This window comes from Uloborus diversus, chromosome 4 (genome assembly GCF_026930045.1).
Source record: "Uloborus diversus isolate 005 chromosome 4, Udiv.v.3.1, whole genome shotgun sequence".
In the NCBI taxonomy this organism is placed as follows: domain Eukaryota; kingdom Metazoa; phylum Arthropoda; class Arachnida; order Araneae; family Uloboridae; genus Uloborus; species Uloborus diversus.
Window position 1 is genome coordinate 14517142 of NC_072734.1, and position 23444 is coordinate 14540585.

Here is a 23444-nt window from a genome sequence, read left to right on the forward strand (position 1 = left end):
AAAAAAAACATAACAGCGACATCCTTTACAAAAATCGCGATCCCAAAAGTGAACACTTTTCGCATTATAGTACAGTGAAACCTGTGTAAGTTGACCACTTGCGGTGCAGTAATTTGGTGGTCAACTTAGACAGGTGGTCAACTTATAAAGGGGGTAATGATTTTTTTTTTTTGTCATTTTTTGCACCATGTATTCATTTTTTGACTAATTGACACTTACTATTTCTGTTCAACTCACTTTCATTGTTTAGTATTACTTTGAAACAATAATTTAAAATGTTATTCAAATATTTTTAGAGATTATTTTCCCAGAATGACGTATAATGTGTCACGCAAATTTAAAATTTCAGTAAATTGATCAAAAAAAAATCTTATTGTTTATGAAAAGTTACTCATTTGATATTAATAGTTCCTAAAAATTCATAGCTAATCAAAAATTACAAATTTTTCGCTTTATTTTTTTTTCATATACATTGATAACCCCATGATGATATAATTTTCAACAAAATAACTCCTTATTGAAGTTTGGCGCACTTATTAGACCAGTTTTGGAAATTCCATATGTCTCCCAGCTAATTTTTTCTGGATTTCTCTCTTTTCAATTAATTTTAATATTTCATACTTTTTATCAATCTCAAGTTCAACTAACTTTCTTTTTGAAGCCATTTTATGTAAAACTATAACACAAAGAGCAACAAGTTGGACTCTCATAGTTCAAAAAGGCAGTTGAAAATGAAAATGTCCTATCTCTTAATCCCTTGCACCAAAAATACTGCAATGCAAGTAACTTCTCTCTTTAGCACAATTCCATTGTTGCCAAAATATTGCAACTAGAAAAAAATACTTCGTGTTTTTCTATTGACACATGTTTTCATTGAACATAGAGTACACAAAAGTCAGTCTCAAATAAAGCAACAAAAGAAAAACAAGTTTGGAGAAAAAAAGGGTTCTTAGTAGTTTTTACATGTGGTTAAACTCAAAAGGAGGTTTAGTTATGCTGCTGTTTCATTTAGTTGGTTGAATGCTGGTCTGGTATCAAAAATATTCTTGGAAAGCTATAAAAAAATAATAATGAAATAATAATTTGCTAAATAAAATTTTAAAAAATAAATCAAGTGGTCAACTTACAAAGGGTATTTTACAATACTCCAAACCAAATTTGGTGTTCATTAGTGGTCAAGATAGACAGGTGGTCAAGATAGAGAGGTGGTCAAGTTACAGAGGTTTTCCTTCAATATATAAGATAGGACTAATTCCGTTCCTAACAAAAGCGGTCAACATAGACAGGTGGTCAACTTACAAAGGTGGTCAACTTTACAGGTTTTACTGTATAAAAATCTGACGTTTTTATTAAAAATGTTCATTACATTTCATTTACCTCCTTTTTAACCTTTAAATTCAAAATTAGCGTAAAAACTTTCCCGATTTTCTAAGGAAGAAGGGATAGGACTTATCGATTTTTTCCCGATTTTCCTCCTAAAAGTAGGGAGGTCAGCTTATACGCGAGATTGACTTGTATGCGAGTAATACAGTAGTTGGTTTGATTGGTGTAAGATTTTTAATCAGCTTTCCTGTACCAGTTTTTCAGGAGCAGTTTAAAGATAGCATCCCAGATAAAATGATTTTTTTTCTCTATCAATATAATCATGTTTAAAATTTAACATTACTCAACACACATAGAGCATTATTCCAGATAGGGTAAAGTCACCTAATATGATGGTATTTCTTCATATGGAGTACCTATATATTACAATATACATGCACTTGACATCTACGGAGAATGGTGGAACTAGTTTTCTAAGAGCTAATGATTTGTGTTAAGACCAGAATCAGTGGTCTGAGTCGAAGTTGTAGAGATTATAGGTGCTTGCTTGTTTCAGTGGAAAAACTTTAAGAGGACTACAGAAAACAGGTTGCAGCGTTCTAGAAATTATAACTTAATAACTTATAATTCAGTCTTAGCATTCAGTAACGTGTTGTTTCAGTATTTATTCAATTTCAAGTATAGTTAATGCATATGATTGAGAATAAAAATCAGATTGGATAGCATGCAATATGGGTAGGGTACAATATAGAGCAAAATATGCAATATGGAGTGAAGCAAGTTAATTTTTCTTCAGAAAAAGAAGAAATGCGGATGCAAAAGTGAATATGAAATTGGGGCTGCATCTATTCATTGTATAAGGTCATCTCTACGAACAATCAAGAGGAAAACAATAGGTTTGGTGTCAAAAATTGTTTTAAAAAAAAAGAGCATTACTCATTTGAAGTCAATATAGTTGCTTTATAAAATGCAAACACTTGTTTACACCCTATAACAGGAAGCATTCTGTGTAAACAAACCGTTTCTGGATTTTTTTTCCAAATTAAAATTTATAGCATATTTAATTTATATATTTTATTTATTTAATTTTTATATTTTATTATATTGTTTAAAATTTATATTTTCATTTTAAGCATTTAAACTGATCTGATCCTCATCCCATAATCATGAATTTTATTATTTTCTCCCTAATCATGTCAGTTATAAGTGACAAAAACAAAAGGTACCCCATATTCAGACCCCCTACCAGTTGCTTTCGAGTGAAAAAAGAATCTTCTTACCCTTTCGAAGTAGAAGAGATATTTTTTAAGAGCTTCTCTAGCTTGAGCATGAGCCGATTCATTAGCGATATTCGGATTCTCTTTGTATCGGCTGCATTCGTAGTACTCGCTGCCATGAGAATTCCAATCTGAAAGATGCATCACAACAGTTATTCTGCACAAGAAATAGCATTATAAATTGTGTTTTTACATAAGACTTAAAAAATCTGAAAAGAGTAATAAAAGGTTTAGAACTAAGTTAAGGGTTGATTATTTTATTTAATATTGCATTTTAATGTCATAGACGCTGTTAGAGAAAAGTGCACTTACCCCCTAAACACATCCAACAAAAGTCGAATTTACAACCATAACATTGCTAAAAGAAAAAGAAAATCATCAAATATATTATTGCAGACAGACACTAATATTTTCATCATTTTATCTTTGAACATGAAAGCTGCTGTGGGGTGTATTGAGAGGGTAATGCGCAGCAGCTGCATTTTTTTTTTTTTTTTTTGCATTTTTGTCATGTATTGTACTTTAAGTTGATTATACAAGCTTGTTTGTTTGTATCTACTGAAAATAAAGTGGGGAAAAAAATGTCAAATTCCAATGTTTCCCAGTTGTTAGTATGGAATTCAAAAAGGGTTCCTTAAATATCTCAAAGCCTAATTTCTGCAGATATTGCGTTTTACCTGCCCATGGCAGAATGAGTTACACTGTAACAAATTTCGGAAACGTTTCTGGATATATCGGAAACGTTTCCAAAATAGTAAGAATCCTTCATCCAATAGCGAACTCCTCATTATTTAGAAAGCTTTTTGTTATTTCAAAAAATCTAGAAGCGGAATTGCTGACGCAATGCTTCACAATGTATTTTATCCTTCCCACATGGGCGCCAGTGAGTCGGAAAAAAGAAGAACTTATTTTTTCCTTATCTATGGTTGCTGCAGTCAGCAACTGTTTAGCATTGGATTTCTTGTTATTTCATGTCTAGAGAGTAGTAAATTGTGTCGAATTTAATTTTACGCCTTTCATTTTGGGCTGCCCTTGATTTTTTAGACGATGTACGCAGCTATTAAGTTAGTTAATAACGATTTGCTTCTTTACAATTTCCAGTAGGACTATGATTAGATATATATTGTGTGTTCAAGCATGAATAGTTTCAACACCCGTGTTTATACTTAATGAAATGAAACCCTTTGGATTACTTATCCAGTTATAATGGAGGTACTTAGATTTTCTTCTGCTCATGTTCACTTGTAAGTCTTAATGAATATTTTAAAACATGTTGTTATATACATTTATATTTTTGTTGATTTGCATTTGATGAGGCTCCAATTGTAACTGTTTTTGGGTTTATCGAATTAATTTAAAGTTATCTTACATACCTATTTGCGCAGTATACTATTTGTTGTAACCAATTGAGACTGATTAATCATGCAAAAGAAATACGATTTATATTTGAAAAGCAATCACAGAAAAGTTATTTCGAAATACTTGGATATACATACATTGGTTCAACAAAAAAAAAAAAAAAATCGTTTAATTCATTAAAAATATGGTAATGCAAATGTTTTCTAGTACTGTAATATGCTTCCCAAAAAATGTGCCAGTATTATTTATCTTTTTTATTATAATTTATTCATTCATTTAAAAATATTTATACCATTTGAAAATGACCCAGTTATCTATTAGTAAGCAACATAGTTATGCAATTAATTCATGTGCTTATTCATTTTGATAAATGTGGTTGACAATAAAAAATTCCTTGACATTAGTTGTTCGGTAAATAACATTTCCTTCGTGGATATACTAAGTTTAATGTAGGACAGTCAGGAGGAATAAGTCAGTGGCAAAAATGGAACAGCTGCATTTACATGCCGAAATAAAAAGTAATATTATTTCACGTCATTGTTTTAAAAGTGATAATTTTTTAAATACTATGTTATTAATATACAATGTACATATGGGGAGAAGACGAGGGGCGTTCACCACGCAGACTGCCATTGACGTTTTCAGGGGGTTGCTTTTTTTAAGGGGGAGGCACTTTATAGCATTCTATGGGTGCACCATCACTCTTATGGTGTGGGAGAGGGGGATTCTTGTATATATTAAATGGAATAATCATGCAGTAGAATTCAATGTTTTAATAAATATATAATGCATTTTGCGCACATTGTAAAAATAAAATCAGTAACCTATTTTGATTAAGTATCTATATTTGTGATGAACTGGAAAAGGGCAAGAACAGAAGAATCAACCCAAATGGTTCCAGCAGCGGGACTTGGTGTCATATTTGAATTCATCAATTCCTCTGTTGGTACTTTTTGGTACACTTTGTACGTCAGAGAAATTGACTTGAGGTGAACGAATTCCGGAACGCGAAGGGTAGATAAGTCCTATCAAATTTTATCCGAAGATAAAAGCTATCAAGTTTGATACAAGATATGTTTTAACGTTCTGCGTTAAAAATATAACATGTTGATAGTTTTGTCTTGAAAATATTGAGAGAAAAACTGAAGTTTAAGATTGTTTAACAAACAATCCCCACTTTTCAGAAAGTACCCCCTCCAATCCCCCGACGATTTTGTGATTAGGAATGAAACTACTATATTATTTCATAAATTTTCAAAAATTTATAACTGCATATGTTATATTGTTAACCATGCTATTTGTCATTAGAAATTCAAAAAAAAAAAAAAATCCACGAATGATTCTAAAATTGCTTGTATTATTGCTCTTAGATATGAAAGAATTGAAACTGATATGGTATGCAATACTATTGTAAAAAATTATATTTAAAAAAAAATCACGGAAAAAGGATTCCGAAATTCTCGGAAACGTTTTTGAAAATTATTTGCAGAATTCCAATATACTCGGAAACGTTTTCGAAACTTTCATGAACCACAGCTGCACAGAATACTCAGAAACATTTCTGGAAATTACGGAAAGAGGAATCTGAAATACTTAGAAACATTTCTAGAAATTACGGAAAGAGGATTCCGAAATACTCAGAAACGTTTCTGAAAATTACAGAAAGAGGATTCCGAAATACTCAGGCACGTTTCTGGACATTACAGAAAGATAATTCCGAAATACTCAGAAACGTTTTTGAAACTTTCATGAACCGTAGCTGCACGATATACTCAGAAACGTTTCTGGACTTTTTTTACAGTGTAGGGTTAAAAGCAAAATTTATATCTATACTTTATCTGAATCTTTTAATAATTTGTCGGTCAAAAAAAAAAAAAAGTAATGTGTTTTACTTGTAGAAAATACAATGTTCAAAAATGTCTAAGTGAGCAATTTCAGATGATGATAATCTATGATATTAATATTTTACATTGGCAGTGGATATTAGCTGCCAAAAAAACATTTTCCAGATTTTTTTTTTAAACATGAGATATAAATTAATTTTGAGTGAACTGTACAAAAAATGAAGTTAATATTTCTTGAGCCAATACAGCTTAAGGCTGTCTCTAGTCAGAATATTTCTAATTCCACTACTGATGACAAAGCATGAAACAAGTATTTACTTTAAAACACATGAAAATATGTACACTATCATGCATAGGCGTCCATAAGAGCAAATTTAGGGGTGGCTAAGAACATTTTTAATGTTTCAAAGCTTAATCCAAGGAAAAAAAACTTTTACTTTTTCATGTTAACGAAGTACAGTAAAACCTGCAAAGTTGACCACTCTTGTAAGTTGACCACCTGTCTATGTTGACCGCTTTTGTCAGGAACGGAATCCTATCCCTTACATTGAAAGAAAACCTCTGTAACTTGACCACCTCTCTATCTTGACAACCTGTCTATCTTGACCACTAATGTACACCAAATTTGGTTTGGAGTATTGTAAAAAACCCTTTGTAAGTTGAGTTGACCACTTGGTTTATTTTTTAAAATTTTCTTCAGCAATTATTTTATATTTTATTATTTATTTATTTATCTTTTTTTTTATAGCTTTCCAAGAAATTTTTTAATGCTTTTACTAACAGACTAGCATTTTACTAACTAAATAAAACCGCAGCATAAAGCTTATGCTGCTCTTTATTCTCCAAACTTGTTTTCAATTTGTTGTTCTATTTAAGTTGTCTGTTCAAAGAAAATAGGTGACAGTACAAAAGTCTTTTCTTTCAGTTGCAATATGTTGTGGCAACATTGGAATTGTGCTAAAGAGCAGGCCCGGATCTATAAATTTTGGGCCCCTTGGGCAACAAAATATGTAGGACCTCTCCCTAATAGCCAGCAGTGTCTATATGTAAAGTTAACAAATCTTAGTGCTAGTTTTTTTCAATTTCTAGGGCCGTTAGCCCCCTTAAAGACGTGGACCCCGCACAGCGGGATTGCAGATCTGGGACCGGTAAAGAGTCAAGTTACATATTTCTGGTGCAAGGGATTAAGAGATAGAACATTTTAATTTTGCCTTTATTAACTGGGAGAGTCGAGCTTGTTGCTCTTTTTGCTATAAGTTTCATAAAAAAGGCTTCAAAAAGAAAGTTAACTGAACTTGAGATTAATAAAAAGTGTGAAATATGAAAATTGATTGAGAAGGGAGAAAGCCAGAAAAAATTTGCTGGGCACAGATGGAATTTCTAGAATAAGTGTCGAATACGGTTGAAAACAAGGAAAAAATGACAAAAATATTTGAATAGTATTTTTAATTAGTGTTTTCATAATGTTAAACAATGAAAGTGAGTTGAACAGAAAGAGTAAGAGTGAATTCGTCAAAAAATGAATACATGGTGCAAGAAATGACAAAAAAAAAAAAAAAATCATTACCGCCCTTTATAAGTTGACCAACTGTCTAAGTTGACCGCCAAAGTACTGCACCGCGAGTGGTCAATATACACAGGTTTCACTGTATATATGGGAATTTTATATGGAGACTAATAAGATTTCAAGGCTTTAATTTAAAGAAAATTTTTTGAATATTGTTTTCTGCTTACAAAGTATGTAACTGAAAGTATTTGATTTGTGAAGATTCTTAGATTTGAAATTTACACAAATTTAATCATTTTAAGGGGATTCATATGTTTACTTTCCATAAAACACAGGTGGAAATCTCATCTAAGATGCATTGTTATAATTATGAAAGTAAATTCAGTGCGGATCAAAATTATTAAATTTTTAAGTAAAAAAACTTTTAATAACTGTCATTTATTACTGGCTTATGTTGAAATAGTTGGATATTTATGTTGAATATTTATTAAAAGTTGGAAGTACTAGTATTTCAAGGGGCTCAGCCCCCATCTGCCCTCCCTTTATGAGCAACCATGCTATCATAATCTGAAAGGGGAGAGAAAATCAGCTAGAAAAGCAGAAATCTGCATTCTACTAAAAAAGGAGCACATCTGATTTTAGAATACTATTTTGTTTTCTATTAAGTATCATTGCTTTCAAAACTCTTTTGATTTCAAAAAAATATATGCTTCTACTTTGATGATTAATAGAAATAGAAAATACTCAATAATTAGAATAAAATTTATAAACATCTACAACATACAATAAATACAAGAAGAAACTAATTCAAGCTATAAAATTAAGTTTACCATATGATTACAGCCTCCATTTTTCTCTATACAAATATTACATTTTGGGCACTGAAATTAAAAAGAAAAATTAGTTTCAATAAAAAAATACATTAAAGAAAGCGGCGTTGCTTAGCAATTTAGCTCATGTTTAACAATTCAGTAGATGAAACAATCGTGACACATTGAAATTTTTTAACAATAACTTAAAAGTAAGAAAACCAAAGTAATAAAAAGATTCTGAAAAAATACTTTTGTAAATACATTAAAAAAAAGGAATTGTAAAATAAAATATGCCAATTTTATGCACAATATATGTTATGACAAAAACTAAAGTAAAAAAAAAAAAAAAAAACGACCTCAACTGCCTTTTCTCCTATTAAAATGAACCTTGTGAGCCACAAGATATAAAAAATTCAAGTATGGGGTGGTTATTAAATAAGTATTTCTATTTGGAGCAGTCTGCAGCTTGAAGGAATCATCCAATTACAACCAAAAAAAGAACACTTACTAATATTGAAGGGGGAAGAAGGATCGTGCAATAAAAAAATTTTAGTTGAAAAATTTGCCTACAGGTGGCGCTTTTGAATTTATAATGTGTAATACAAGGGGAAAGAATTAGCATATAAAACTGGGTGGTGCATTTAATATTGTTACAGGCATATTACGCTTGTGCATGGCAGTGCTGATCAAGTTCAGGTTCCACGACGTGACCATTGAGTTGGAGGACACAATACAGGCGGTCTGCAAAATTCAGAATGCAAGGCATCTGAGGTGATGTTTCGCACATGTTGAGTGATGTTATCTTTTAGCTCACTGAGGTACACAAAACAGAACCCCACTCTGCTACTGCCATCTTGGGCTTTCAGAGTACTGCCGTGCTAAGCACAAAAGTGGTATCTACACTTTTTGTCAAAATTGAGTTATTGTCACGAGGTGGTTCTTTATAACATGTTTTACCTCTATGCAATGTTTTATTGTCATTTGTAAATTGGAACTATTTTTTAAAAAAATCTAAAAAAGTGAAATCTGGATCAAATACATGGAGGCGTAAAACTTTAAATAGCAGTTTTTCGGTTTGACCTCAGCTGCAGATATGACTTTTGCGCTTAGCACGGCAGAGTACTAACCTTTCGGCTGGGGCCCCCGAGGCCCTGACGGGAACGAAAATCCAACCACTTACGACTCTAGGCACCGTGGACCAAGGTACAGACCTGGCTCCAGTGACACCCATTGCCTACTAACTGTTCCACTCGATAGCCACTGGGCAGATACAGATCTGCTCAAGCATAGTAAAGAGTGGTAGTTTTACATGCGTGGATGCTACACCATCGCAAAACCCTCCCCATTTACACAGGCTTGGGACAGGCATAGGGACGGGCCTGGTTCCCCAAAGATCAAACCCCACCTACGGCTATGTGAACACCTTCACGGTACATATTAGACTTTAAGAACTCCCGAAACCAAAAATCACATGGCGTCAGATCAGGGGACCGAGCAGACCACGTCATTTGAAAATACTGCTTTGTACCCTATCATCTGCGAAATGTTGCTGTAAGAAATTTTGTACTGCTTGCCCAATATGGAGTTGGGCTCCATCTTGCATAAAAACCGTTTCGGAAAGACATCATCTTTGCTGCAGTTGACGAACAACAAATGTTCCCAAGATGTTCTTTAAAATCCCAACATGTGTAAATGGCTTTAAAATCAAAGCGCGATCTGGCAAACTGAGAGACATTTTGTACCACATTACTGGCAAAAATGACTGCTTCTTTAATTTTTTCATGATTATTACAATGATTGCATTGTAAACTCATTTTATGAAGGCTGCAGCACCCCCTGTCGGTGATTGTAGCAACTAAGTTTTTTTATTGCACCATCCTTCTTCCCCCTTCAAGATTAGTAAGTATTCCTTTTTTGGTTGCAATCAGATGATTCCTTCAAGCTACAGACTGCTCCAAATAGAGATACTTATTTTATAACTGCCCGGTATATTTAAATTCCTTCTAGAAGATATAGAAAAACATGGTAAAAGAAAGATAATCACACCTCGTAACATTTGTAACTCACAAAAGCAAAATGAAGAGGGAAAACTGAAAATCCATTTAAAAACCTTGATTTTATATGCTGAAACCACGGTTCGTTGATTTAAATCAGCTTGATTTAAATTGTGATTAAAATCATAAATTAAATCAAGTGATTTTTTTTTGAAAAAATCATTGATTTAAATCAATTGATCTGAATTAAGCAATTTTTAAACAAAATCATTAACTAAAATCAGTTGATTTTACTTTTATAAATTAATTTTGTATTTTTTGAATGTATTGCTCTAAATTTAACTACACCGCATTATACTATCTTAACTTCAACAGGCAAAACTACATAGATCCCTCTTTCAGTGTGTGTAACAGATTTTCACTCTATTGCTTTTACTCCAAAATTACAGTTTAGAACAAAATAAAAATTTCTTATACACCACGATTAATAGAATTCAGAAAAGTAATTGTTCAGCATATTATTTTGCACTAAAAACGTACATGATAATGGAAACTTTATCTTTAAGCAAAGTATAAAACAAAATCACATCCTATCTAAGTATTGTAACGTATTTATAAATCTTAAAATATTATTGAATAGTTAGAGAACTTATCTTAATTTTAAAAGTAAGTTGAATGGATTCATCTATTGTATGAAATATATTATGTTTATAAATGTTAAGTAATTAATATCTACACATTTTTGAACATTTTAAAAAAATCAAAAAAATCTGATTTAAATTTTAAAAAAAATCCAACTTTGTTTTTTTTTTTTTTAAATAAAAAAAAATCACGAACCTGACTGAAATTAATTACTAGTATTTTATTTGTTAATAAATACAAAATGATAACATATATACATTTTAAGTCACAGAGGTTTCCTTCCTCCAAAAATGAAACTGTTACCAATCACTAAGTTCTCATTGCCAAAATTGCATAAAAGTGCTAATTGTTGTAGTTTTAATTAGTATTTCCAGTAATTGAACTCTTACAAAGACAAGACCTAGCTAAGAATACTCTTGATCAAGTTTCCTTTCACACAAAAACATTATTATCAAAATTGGTCACCTGTTTAGGGGCTACGTTGCCACAGACATATAAAAAATCAAACTTATAACCTCCTTCCTTGTTGCATTAGAGGTTAAAAAGAAACAAAAAGCAAATATTCATACTGAATGAATCCTACACTTACATCTTTTGTGTGAGCAGAAATATAATTTGCAGTCTCTGAATCATCTGCACATTTCGTGAGCCATTTCTTTATCGTCTCACAATCAGTTGGAGCATGATAGTCAGTTCCACATTTGAAGCTAGATATTGAAAAAAGGCAAACAATTCACTGTTGAGAACTTACCAATGGAAACAACAAAATTTAATGTTTGGAAAATATTGGGGAAAAATAATAAGAAATTAGAAATATTAATATATATATATATATGTGTGTGTGTGTGTGTGTATATATATCTAATTTGAATTCTGACACTTTGAATTCGAATTATGTTTTTCGCAATCACGAGTTGCGACAGGACCCTACTCATTGGAAGCTCATGTCCTCCCAAGCCTGCCCCTCCTCCTGGGTGGTTACGTGTGTGTATGTGTGTAAGGACTTGTTTTTGTGTAGACGTGTGTGTATGTAGGAGTGTGTATATGCAGGACATGGAAGCCACCGCCTAGGAGGAGAAGATTCCGGTGGACAGTGCTGCTAGTGGAGGCTAGAACTAGAGGAGCAGCTCCGTCCTCCGGTGGACGGCGGTGCTGCAGAGGCCCCTAGTCCATTCTGAAAAAGGAACCAGATCTTCAAAGACGCTCAAATGAAAGCAATAAGCAATCGTGATTGCTCAAAAAAAACAAAAATCAACTATTTTTCTTAATATACAAATCATTTCTCAAAGCTGTCTCGGATAGACATACAGACGGTAAAACTGCATTGAAACATCAAAAACTGTCTGTTAAGAGATGTAAGTAGTTGCATAATAGAAGAGCAATGAAACAGGAAGAATTTCATCATTCAAGTTTCAATAAATTAAAATTAGATTTTGTAAAGAACAGCTCAACTGAACTGGTGAGTCAGCTAAAACAATGAACTCAACAGTGATAGTAAATACATTTTAAGAAGCAGGAAATCCTGAGTAAAAAAATCACAAATAAGGCATTGCTATTGTAAAGCATAAATTGAAGAGTTACATTTAAAACTGAAAAAGATACATTTTTGTAGCCATTTTAGGGGGGGTGGGGGAATCTGAAAGTCACATACTACCATGTCTAAAGGTATGAACATTATGAAGTTTTATAACCATAAAACTGCTGCTTTTCAAATTTAAAAACTATATTGATAAATATTTTTTTAAACATTGTAAAAGACAATAAAAGACTTATGCTATACCTAACACATTTTTATGATGAATAGAAAAATAAGTTGGAAGAAAAAAAAAAATACATTCAAACTCAAAATCAAGTTTGGGACAAGAAAAGATTAAACTTGAAAATCTACATACTACGTAAATCAATTAAATCCATTTTAGAATAACAGCACTTTTTTAAAGGACATTTCTTAAATAATTCAAATGCATCCTGATATGTATGAATTTAATAAATTTAGGAGCTGTTTAAAATTAACAATTTTACACAAGTTTAATAAACGTATTCATGAATCTTAGAGCCATGACAGAAGAGTTCACTAAAATAAAGATTATCATTTCCAGTAATCCAGTCAACTTATGTTTAGCAGTTCAACCAGTAAATAAGAAGCTTTGAAGCTGTCTTTAAATGATGTCGCTGTATTATCTTTACTAATAATAAAGCTGAAAGTATCTCTGTCCAGATCTCTCTCTCTCTCTGTCTGTCAGGATCTCTGTGACGCGCATAGTGCCTAGACTGTTTGGCCGATTTTCATGAAATTTGGCACAGAATTAGTTTGTATCATGTGCACCTCAAAAGCGATTTTTCGAAAATTCGATTTTGTTTTTTTTATATTCCAATTTTAAGAACATTTTGCCGAGCAAAATTTTAAGGGGGGCTCAGATATTTTCCCCAGGGTTTAGCAGGATATTTTATTTGTAAATATACAGGCGAGTCAAAAGACCTTTTAATTTTCTACTACGGGCAAAGCCGTGCGGGTGCCACTAGTGTAAACGTAGCAAGCAGTTGAGAAACAGTACTCATTATAGCTCTGTTTCACCTTGTCTGAGTAATACATGTAGGGAGTGATAAGATATATTGTTTACATTTAAAAGAGAAAGAATTATGGTCCCTACATTTCTCCCAGTGTATCCATTCCTCTTCAATTATTGTAAAAATCAAAAATAGGAGGACAGCAAATCAAATATAAGCTGAAGCTTTCCATTGATTTTATTTGGTATTTCTTTAGACTTTTTAATCTTTTTTAAAGCTGTAAATGCACAAAATTCATAGAATGATTTTTTAACTAAAGGATAAATAAATATAATATGGACGAATTTTCAAAAAATTGCTGATACGTGTTTCACGGTTTCAAAGTACCCCTTTTTAATGAAAAAGGTTATGCAAGGACGTAAAGTCATCCAATACAAGTTTGAGAGTTACAAAAAATTTTAAAACATGCATCTGCAATTTTTTGCAAATTGGCATTGATAAGTGTTTATTTAACATTTTAGTTAAAAAATTGTTCAATACATTTAAAAGAAAAAAGTCTTAAATTAAGAAATAAATAAATCAAATTTCAAAAATAAGATAACTCACCAGAATACTGTTTTGCAATGCTTACACGTTATTCTTTTGCTCTGAAATTCTTTGGCATAAATTATAATATGACAGTTAGGTCCGGGACAGAACCGAAGGGCTGGATGACTCTAAAAAGTAAGTTATAATTTCAATTTTATATTAAATTTGGTTGTTATATAAATTAAAATCCTTTCACTTTTCCTTTCAATCATATGATGGACTTAAAATAGGAAAGATTTTCTTTTTTACTTCCATTTACAAAAAAGGAAGTATTGTATTCGCGAAAAAAATTTCGCTCAAAATTCGGCCTTAATTTCCATTTTGCTCACCACCGAATTAATGTTGAGTTTTTTTTTCAACCCAACCACACACGGCCTAAGAACGTATAAACACCCGAAATATCCATTTTGACCTTCTCCGAGTTAATTACAACGACTTTTCTCATGTCGCATAACTCAAGAAGGGTATGTCCTAGAAAGTTGAAATTTAGTACGTAGACTCCTAGTGGGGTCTAGTTGTGCACCTCCCTTTTTGGATGCATTCGGGTATTTCTAAAGGGGTCTTTTGTCTCTTTTTTTTGGGGGGGGGGGAATCATTGTTAATTTCGATGGATACTCAAGTGGTGTTATAATTTGGCAGACACTTGGCGATATATTGCCAGTCTTTTGGTCGCCAAGTTTTGTCACCAACTTGGCGACAAATTTGGCGATTTTTTTTTTTAAATCTGGTTTCAATTTGGCCACTGTTGATGATATTTAGAGAGTAAACTATTGAATCACATTAAAATTGCCAACAATGGGAAAATGACATTAAATTGGAGTAAAAGGAAGTCATGTGATGCACACATCAGCTCGTTAAAATATGGATACATACTTAGATACACTAATTAAGATAATTTTATGCACACCACAAAACTTTCTTTATCCAGTAGGTTTTTGCCCTTTTTTGTCAATGTTTTAATCATTACATTTGATACTGTAGAGAACCGATTTAATGTCTCTCATATTCAACGTTTTCCAGCATCTGAAGTTTTTCTTGCAGGTTCGGATTTTCTTCAATGCTGGTTAGTGTAATTTCTACAAACGTTTCTTTATTCACCACATTCTTGTTTTTAACTTTTTAACTGAAATAATATGAGGCAGTGAGAAGCAAAGGGGTGTAATTGAACATTCTCAAGTTTTGAGTAAAATGCGTTTAAAGATAAGGTCCTATGTAGGCTTTCATTGAAAAGTTTTTTTAAATCATGCTCTATAACAGCACCTACGAGGGCTACTAGTACTATCTCTTGCCCAGAGATGAGAGAGAGGACTTAAAAATCCTTTTATGTGATTGAGATTAAAATGAAAAAGCTCTTTCTGAGACTTGAACACATAAATGAATAAATGAATGAATAAGTAAGAAATTTTTTTTTATAATAGCTAATTGTAAGTATTCTCTTATGTCAGATTGTTTATGAAATTACTTTCATGTAATAAAAATGTTGTAAAATATTTTTTATGGTGTGAATCTACTCAATTGTATGAATCAATTCAAATTAATTTGAATTATTTAATGAAAGTATGATTTACACCTGTATAATCTTTCTCTGTTTATTGTATTTTTCTTGTCAGTCACGTGAAAAACATTAAAATGGGGTTCCACTGTATTATTTAAATTTGATAAAGTACATATGCTTCAGTTGGGGACATCAATCTATGTTGCTATTAAAGGATTTTTGAACATAGAACAAAAGTCACAATTATCTTTTTATTGACAATTCAATAAGAAGTTTTTTTTTAAACCCACTCAGAGCCAGAGCCACGTCCTCAATAGTGTTAAACTCCACTCATTAGCAAAATATACAAGATTTTAGCCAGGAGGCTTAAAAAATAGAAACAAAAATAGTGAAAAGAAAAAAAAAGACGTTTTTTTCGAATTTTGAACAAAATTAATGGCATTCCTAAACTTTTATTTTCTCAGTTTTTTTACACATGGATGAAGTGTTTTTCACATTGTGTATTAATTAGAAAAATAAAATTATTCTGGAAATGATGAAAATATAAAACATTTCTAAACAATTAAAATCATATACCTTAACATAATCTGAAAATGAAAACTGCTGATACTTTTCACGCAAGGAAGACTTATTGACAATATTAAGAACAAAATCTTCTGGTACCAGTAAGCTACACTTCTGGGCCATACACTCCATTGCTAAGAAAAAAAAATATAAATTGTGAAATTACAAAAATAAATTAAAATATATCCAAAAACTACAAAAAGTCAATAATTGAATTATTGATGGAAAGAAATACAAAGAAAAAAACTGGTAAATAACTTTGTGTATTGTTTATTGACCATTCAACTATTTTACATCCAGAATAAAAAGTTTTACAATATAACATTAAAATAATTACATAAAAGAAAATGAAAAATAACATTCACAGATTGGTTGACTGTTTTAAGCAAGACCTAAAAATTCCAATACACTTACGTCAGCCTCAACAATCATCTGAAAGAGTGGAACATGGGTGTAAGTTAGGTGATGTTTTCAAAACTGAAAGTACTTGACTTGTCTTTTTCGAATTTGGAAGTCTTAAACACAAAATTGCTAGCTATATTTGATGCTGTTAGGGCATGGCATGGGGTTCAAGGTTTCTTTCCAAGCAATTCTTTGAAATTGAAGTCTCAAAAACGCAATTTTCGGCATTCTTTGACGATCTTGCAAACAAAATTTTACATGATCTTTAAAACACTAGGGGAAGAGGTTTGGAGGTGCTCTTCTAGAAATTTTTTTAAACTAAACTTTTAAAAATGTGATTGTAGGACATCTTTGACAGCATTTGAAGAGCAGGGTTAAGGGGCTCTCCCCCTCAAAATTAACCTTGCATTACCAACAACACACACACACACACACACACACACATATATATATATATATATATATATAATAGAAGTGAAAAATATTGAAAAGACCACACGAAAAGCCCATAGATGCGCATTGCAGCAAAACTAAAAAGCCAAGTAAATATAAAATTAAGCAAACAGAATTTCAAATATTAAACAAATTATAAAAATTAATGATGATAAAAAGGAAAATTACAAACAGCTATTAAATAGGAAAAGATTAAGTATGAATCCAGAGCTCATCAGCCATGGAGGATTCATTAAATATGGTCAAAAGACCAAAAATTTAACTATGAACTAAAAGAGAATGTTTAACTAAAAACAATAAACTAGAGTTTATTGTTTTTAGTTTAGCAAGTGGTGCTTTTGCCCAATGTTACTCTATATTGCATGTACTGGAGCTTAAACATTCTCTTTTAGTTCATAGTTAAATTTTTGGTCTTTTGACCATATTTAATGAATCCTCCGCGGCTGATGAGCTCTGGATTCATACTTTGTCTTTTCCTATTTAATAGCTGTTTGAAATTTTCCTTTTTATCATCATTAATTTTTATAATTTGTTTAATATTTGAAATTATGTTTGCTTAATTAATATATATATATATAAATCTGCATGTGTACCTATATCATACTCGAGGGGGCCATGAAAGAATTTGGTGCTCACAAGTCAAAAAAGGTAGAGAAACCCTGGATTAGACCATTATTACCATGAAAACTAGGCTTCAGTGCCACTTATATGCAACTTAGTTTGGTATTTTTCTTATTTACATTCACTTTCATTAACTGTTGCAAGAACAATACATATGAAGTTAGAGAATGGAGCCATGGTTTTAAAAATCAATAGAAAAAGAGAATCACACAAAATTGCTCAAACTTCAATAAAGGAAGTCTTGAAATAACTCACTTGTAGTGATGCCATGAAAAATTTGAATTTCAAAATGAGTGGACCAACATTCTTTGCAAAAAAAATGCCCACACGCTAGAGCACGGAAATATTCCCCAGAATACATCATTAAGCACACAGAACAGTTGAAAGATTTTGAGGCTCGAACAACCTAGAAGAAAAAGAAAATTCATGTGCTCCTTAAATATGTGTAGGCAGACTTTAATTGGTTAATTATTTCATTACTATTATTTTTGAGATGATTCAAAAAACTAATTAGGGTAGGGTGGTTCACAATGAGACAAAAGACACAACGAGACTTTTGGAATTTCACATATAGCTGCTTCACAGACAATTTACAATGTAGGTGTGTTAATCGGAAGTTAATTGCTACTCAGAATTTCATTTTTTACATGGCTACTAGCTTGTGTATTACAGAAGTTCTCTTTCATTATAACTACTTGTAAACTTACTTTTATTGAAGTTTTCCCCTCTTGTTTTCTGGGCTTTAATTAAATAACAGAGTTCAGTGTTGCTTGTTTTTCTAAAACTTAATGCATATTGTACCTCATTATTAAGTGCACCATTTTGATGAATTACGTTGTATTTTTTAACATAGAATTTCTACATATCTGGCCCTATTTTAACTTCGTAAAAAAAGACTAGCAACACATTTACTAGGCTCAGCAGCCATTTTATTTTTCAGAATACAAAATAATGCGTTTATAGTAAGTGATAAACTTCTTTCTTGAAAAATTTACAGGAAGAGTTCTGGAAAATTTTTGCTTGGATTTGATAGGAGAAGAATTTTGCGAACAAAAAACTCAAAAGAAAAAAAAAAGTAAATTTTAATGTTAACAAAAAAATTATAGTACTTTTAGTGATACGTGGTAAAATGGGTATAGCTAATATTTTTGAGTTTAAGACATAGAATGTTTAAAGATTGAAAATTTGAAGGACCTTTGCCAGACAGCTGTAGAGTATTGTTTGTGTTTTAAACTTGAAGTATGCTTTGTAGAAGGTATATAAATAAATATTACGTATTTATAATTTCTATTTATTATTTTACTTATCACAATTTATGCCAATTAGTACTGCACGGCATTATATATTTTTATTATTATAGATAATTCACGATTATAAAAGTTTAGTAATTTACAGTAGTTTATTGTTACATAAAGTTTGACATAGTAGGAATGTACATGTTTTATGACATAGTAAGAATGTACATGTTTTTTGACATACTAGGAATTCATAACTAATATATAGTCATTTTGATTTCATTTTAAAACCAACAATGCCCCGAACATAATTGAAGTACAACCTCACATGCAACTACAGCAGAATCCTAATGCCTCAGAATATAAAGTTTTACTGAAACTAGTATTGTTCTTCTTTGTGTGAAGCAGCTAAGACAAGCAATCAAAATACCCTTTTGCCACTGCCTTTTCTATCACTGGTGAGGCTATGAAAAATTCACAAACGTAGAGAGAGTAAAGAACAAACGTAAGAAATTGCAAGCAAAGGTGGGAGAAGTTTTAACTACTGATTACAGGTAACGGCAAGATTGTACACAGAAGAACAGCCAAAAGCTACACACACAAAGAAAAAAAAAGAAAGAAAAAAGGGGTCAAACAATGAAGGTGATAAAACAACCAGTAAAGCAGAAGTGAAACCAGTAGTTCTCCTAGTAGTTAAATGCGGTCATTTGCGACCGGGTCATTGTTAAATTTGTAAAAAGAAGTCTATTTACGAATTCATAGGTTTGATTATAGAAATCCCAGATGAAGGTGAAGTTTGCTACAAAATTATCTGCAGATTATTTAATGTGTACCCCGAAAAAGTTGACATTGCTGGTGTGCAGGCATCAAATTGTAAAAATGTTACCTCAATCAAGTCCCAACAGTCTTTGCCTATACAGCTTTTGCTCATAAATTTGGTTCAGTAAATATTATATTATGGTTGTTTTGGATTAAAGTTTGTTTCTTTAATGCAGTTTAACTTTTTTTCAAATATTTTATCTTTGAATTACAGTGTAGTTCAACTTTTAAGAACATATACCCATTTTACCTCGAAACACAGGGTGAAATGGGTATATACCGGAGTAAAATAGGTTACACTAAACCCTTTACACAAAAATTAAAGCAAAAAGTAAAAGCAAACTACTGAGTTCAATTTAGAGCTAAGATACACAATGTATAGAATATTGAGTAAAACATTGATTATATTTTATAATGTTTCTGCTATGGATCATCAAAGTTGAAAAAGTTGTTTTTTATACCCATCTTACCCCCGGTTGACCCTATAGTTTAGAAACTATTATTATTTCAGTAGATTTACTTTATTCTGAACACTAATGGGACTGAACAAAAGTGTTTAGATTTTGAGGATGTTTGTTATACAGGGAAACTGAATAATGCATATATACAGTCAACTCTCAATAACTTGAAATCTCAAGGGACCGAATAAAACGTTCGAGTTATGGGAAGTTTCCACAACAGTTTCAAGAGTTTGGGACCCGATGAAAACTTCAAGATAAAGGAACATTGGAGTTATAAGCTTCGAGTTATCGAGATTCGACTGTATTTGCAGGGGCCATCAAAATGTATTCAGAATATTGCCTTTCAAAGGACATTAGAATGAAGCAACAAAGTCCTGAAGAAATGTTTCAAACTGCATTTAATCATAAGAGCTTGTTAATATTTACTGATAGATATTGCATAGGTGTTCATACTTATAATTATTAGTTTTCCAACTGATCATTTTAAACGAATGAAATAACATTTTTAAGGTTATTTAGCTGTGGCCTACAGATTGTCTCAAAGTGGCCTACCTACTCCTGGGTCACAATGACACATTTCTTTATTTTTAAAAGGAAATAAAGTGCTTGCATAAAATACACCGCCAGCTCAGTCAATTCCAGCCAAGGACTGCAGTTTCGTGCTTATTAGCACTCATCGGCCCGGCATAGGAGTGACTGAGCTGGAGGTGGAAAACCTCTTAAGGAAGCCTAGAGTGCCAAACAAACTGGTAGCTAATACAGAATTAGCACTGACCAGACGAGTGACCGAAACAATGGTTGGGTTCAACTTGAATACTGAAGGCAAGGCAGATATATTCAGTAACTTACCACCCTATAGCCAGGGCTAAGGCAGAAATAAAGCAGAAGGTAACTTACTGAAAATAAAATGCTTGATTTCCCAAACCTAAGGATAAAACTTGCTGGAATTTTTAATGATTTAATAAAATATTATAACTGTTTTTTTTTTTTTTTTGTCTCATTCTGTCTATACAGTTGACGCTTGATTTCAAGAGCTTCTAATGAATGAAGAACAATTTTAAGAGTTGTAAAATATTTTGTTTTGAAGTAATACTATTCCATTTTTTGAACTCTTGAAGTTATGAACATTATTCATGGTCCCAAAAGGCGCGCAAAATTTAGGATTGTGGTATTCTTGCAGCTGAACATAGTTTTTACTTCTGTCAGGTGGGAAACAGGGTGTAAAAACTGTCAAGTATTAATGACATCTACTAATAGAGATGTCAGGTAAGAGAATATTTACTAGTTCCAGGTCCAGGGGCGGATTCAGGGGAGGGTCAAAGGGTCAGCTGATCTCCCTATGACAAGAATTTTGTTATGATTATATTACCAATCTTCAAATTTTTAGATTCTATAAAATAGTACATGGAATCAATGTCAACCTGTTTTTTGTTTCGTTCTGTAAGGAATTTCTTCTTCAGCACGTCACAGTTCAAAGGATTGACTGGGTTCATTTAAACGGGCTATTGCTATTTGCAGTTTTTTTGTTCATTTTCAAAAGCACAATCATCTCTAATGAGCTTAACCATTGAAAAATAGTAGGGAGGGGGTATTTTTGAATGAGTTTTCATCTTATTGGGGGAGAGGAGGGAGGATGGGCACCCCTGCTTAAGAGAAGCTTTTTTTGAGTGAGATATGTAATGCTGGCTATTAAAACTTGACCCCCTTTCCAAATATTTCTGGATCTGCCCCTATCCTGGGCAATGCATTTGATCCACATAGCACCATTAGAAAAACTGCAAGCAAATTTTTGATGCCCCCCCCCCACAACATTTTAACTTTTAGTTAACTCTCCAACTGATTTTCAAAACAAAATGCTACTGGATGATGTTTATGCTGATATTAGAGTTGAAGCAATTTTGTTAACATACCTGAAACTCCACTTCCGGAGATTTCGAAGGCTTGATCTTAGAATCAATCAGCAATTTAAATGCATCTTGTCTGTAAGAGGAAATAATTTCAGCGGTGTTCCAATGATGTGTGTGTAGGAGTAGCTTTGCAAGTGAAGGAGTTACCTGTTAAAAACAAAGTACATATGAAAGGATTAAATGCATAATGAAGAAACTGTTGGCTATTCAAAGAAAAGTTATCGATTCCCATGCAGATTCGTCCTTGCATGTTGGCTGGGTGCGGGCTGACGCAATTGACGTCATCAGCGATCGGCATGTGCCGAGTCAGCGTGCATAAGACACGTGCATTGAGAAGGAATGAGGTGGTATTTGGAATGAGTGTGGGTGACTATCAGATGGATAGATGAGATTGTTTTCGTTTTTAGGAGATTCTGTTTTTATTTTATTATCTTGTAAATAGTTATGCTTGTTTGAGTATTCAAATAAACAAGTTTTTTAAAATTAGTTTTTCTTTCAAAAACAACTGCTACATGGGTTTAGAATGTTGGGAAAGTTCAGGAAAGGAATTTTTTTTCCAACAGAAACAATAATTCTTTATTTAGTTCAGGGTTTTAAAAATAAAGAATAAAATACTCACAGGTATATTGGCACATAGACTTTCCACGCATTCATTCAATAGTCTCTCGACATCCTCAATCGACAAACATTTGAATTCAAAGTACTCGGGATCGGTTTTCTTCGGATCGGCGGGCTCCATTTCCGAATCCTCTGAGCAATTGTAGTAGTCGTAATATCCGCCATCATCGCTCTCTTCATTCATGTCATCATCTGAATTCATGACCGAAATCTGATAAAATGAGAAAATAAATTATTAGTAAATCAAACAACGTCTAGATTACTTACATTTTCATTTAAAAAGACAAAAATTGACAAGACAGATCTTTAAATTCAATGCATAATTTGTTTCCGGAATTTCAGGCAGGTTCTGATACAGGTATTCTGAACATTTCAGGCTCTGCACCCCTCTTTCAATACTCATGTGAGGTTACACTCCAGAACTAATTTTAACAAATCACAGAACAAAGAATAATTTTAGAAAGTACAAAATTCCAACACTTGTACATATGTTTTAAAGATGCAGCATACACTCATACACTTAAGAAAAATAAGACACTTGTATAGTGGGGTTTACATTCTCTAGCAGGATTTTTCACAACCTTATAACATAATTTTGAGGACTGTGTGTGTGTGAGAAGGTTTTATTCATTTATTTTTTCTGGTGTAATTTCTTTCTCACCAATATTTCGCTAAATCAGAGTTTGTTTAGCCGAATTTACGATTTTATCGCATTTGGCGCTGTGGCGAATGCTTATAATGGGCATTGCTAATCAAATCAAAGAATTAAATGAAAATTAATTAAGTGTAATCTAGGATTTAGGTGAGGCTGGCACGTGATGCCACTTTCACAAAATCAATGAGAGGGTGACACCAGTGGCAGTCCTAGAAATTAATTTTTGATACGTCCTCCCTTTATAAAAGAAAAATAGTAATGAAATGAGTACAAATTATATTAACTATGAATAAAATATATGTTATCTGATTAATGCACATTAAAATATATTCATATTTATTACCAAATTACAATTTACAC

General features: G+C 32.0%; 1 protein-coding gene across 1 annotated transcript in view; it reads right to left on the bottom strand.

Moving 5' to 3' along the window:
• LOC129220253 (potential E3 ubiquitin-protein ligase ariadne-2-like) overlaps positions 1 to 23444 on the bottom strand; it is a 47543-nt gene that overhangs the window by 18542 nt on the left and 5557 nt on the right. The window contains exons 2-10 of the mRNA XM_054854628.1: positions 22431 to 22640; positions 21815 to 21958; positions 17645 to 17795; positions 15926 to 16047; positions 13873 to 13982; positions 11348 to 11465; positions 8141 to 8191; positions 2913 to 2958; positions 2604 to 2731 (exon numbers count right to left, since the gene is read on the bottom strand). Of these exons, the coding sequence (XP_054710603.1) occupies positions 2604 to 2731; positions 2913 to 2958; positions 8141 to 8191; positions 11348 to 11465; positions 13873 to 13982; positions 15926 to 16047; positions 17645 to 17795; positions 21815 to 21958; positions 22431 to 22631 (1071 nt within the window). The 5' untranslated portion in view covers positions 22632 to 22640. The remainder of the gene's footprint in view (positions 1 to 2603; positions 2732 to 2912; positions 2959 to 8140; positions 8192 to 11347; positions 11466 to 13872; positions 13983 to 15925; positions 16048 to 17644; positions 17796 to 21814; positions 21959 to 22430; positions 22641 to 23444) is intronic.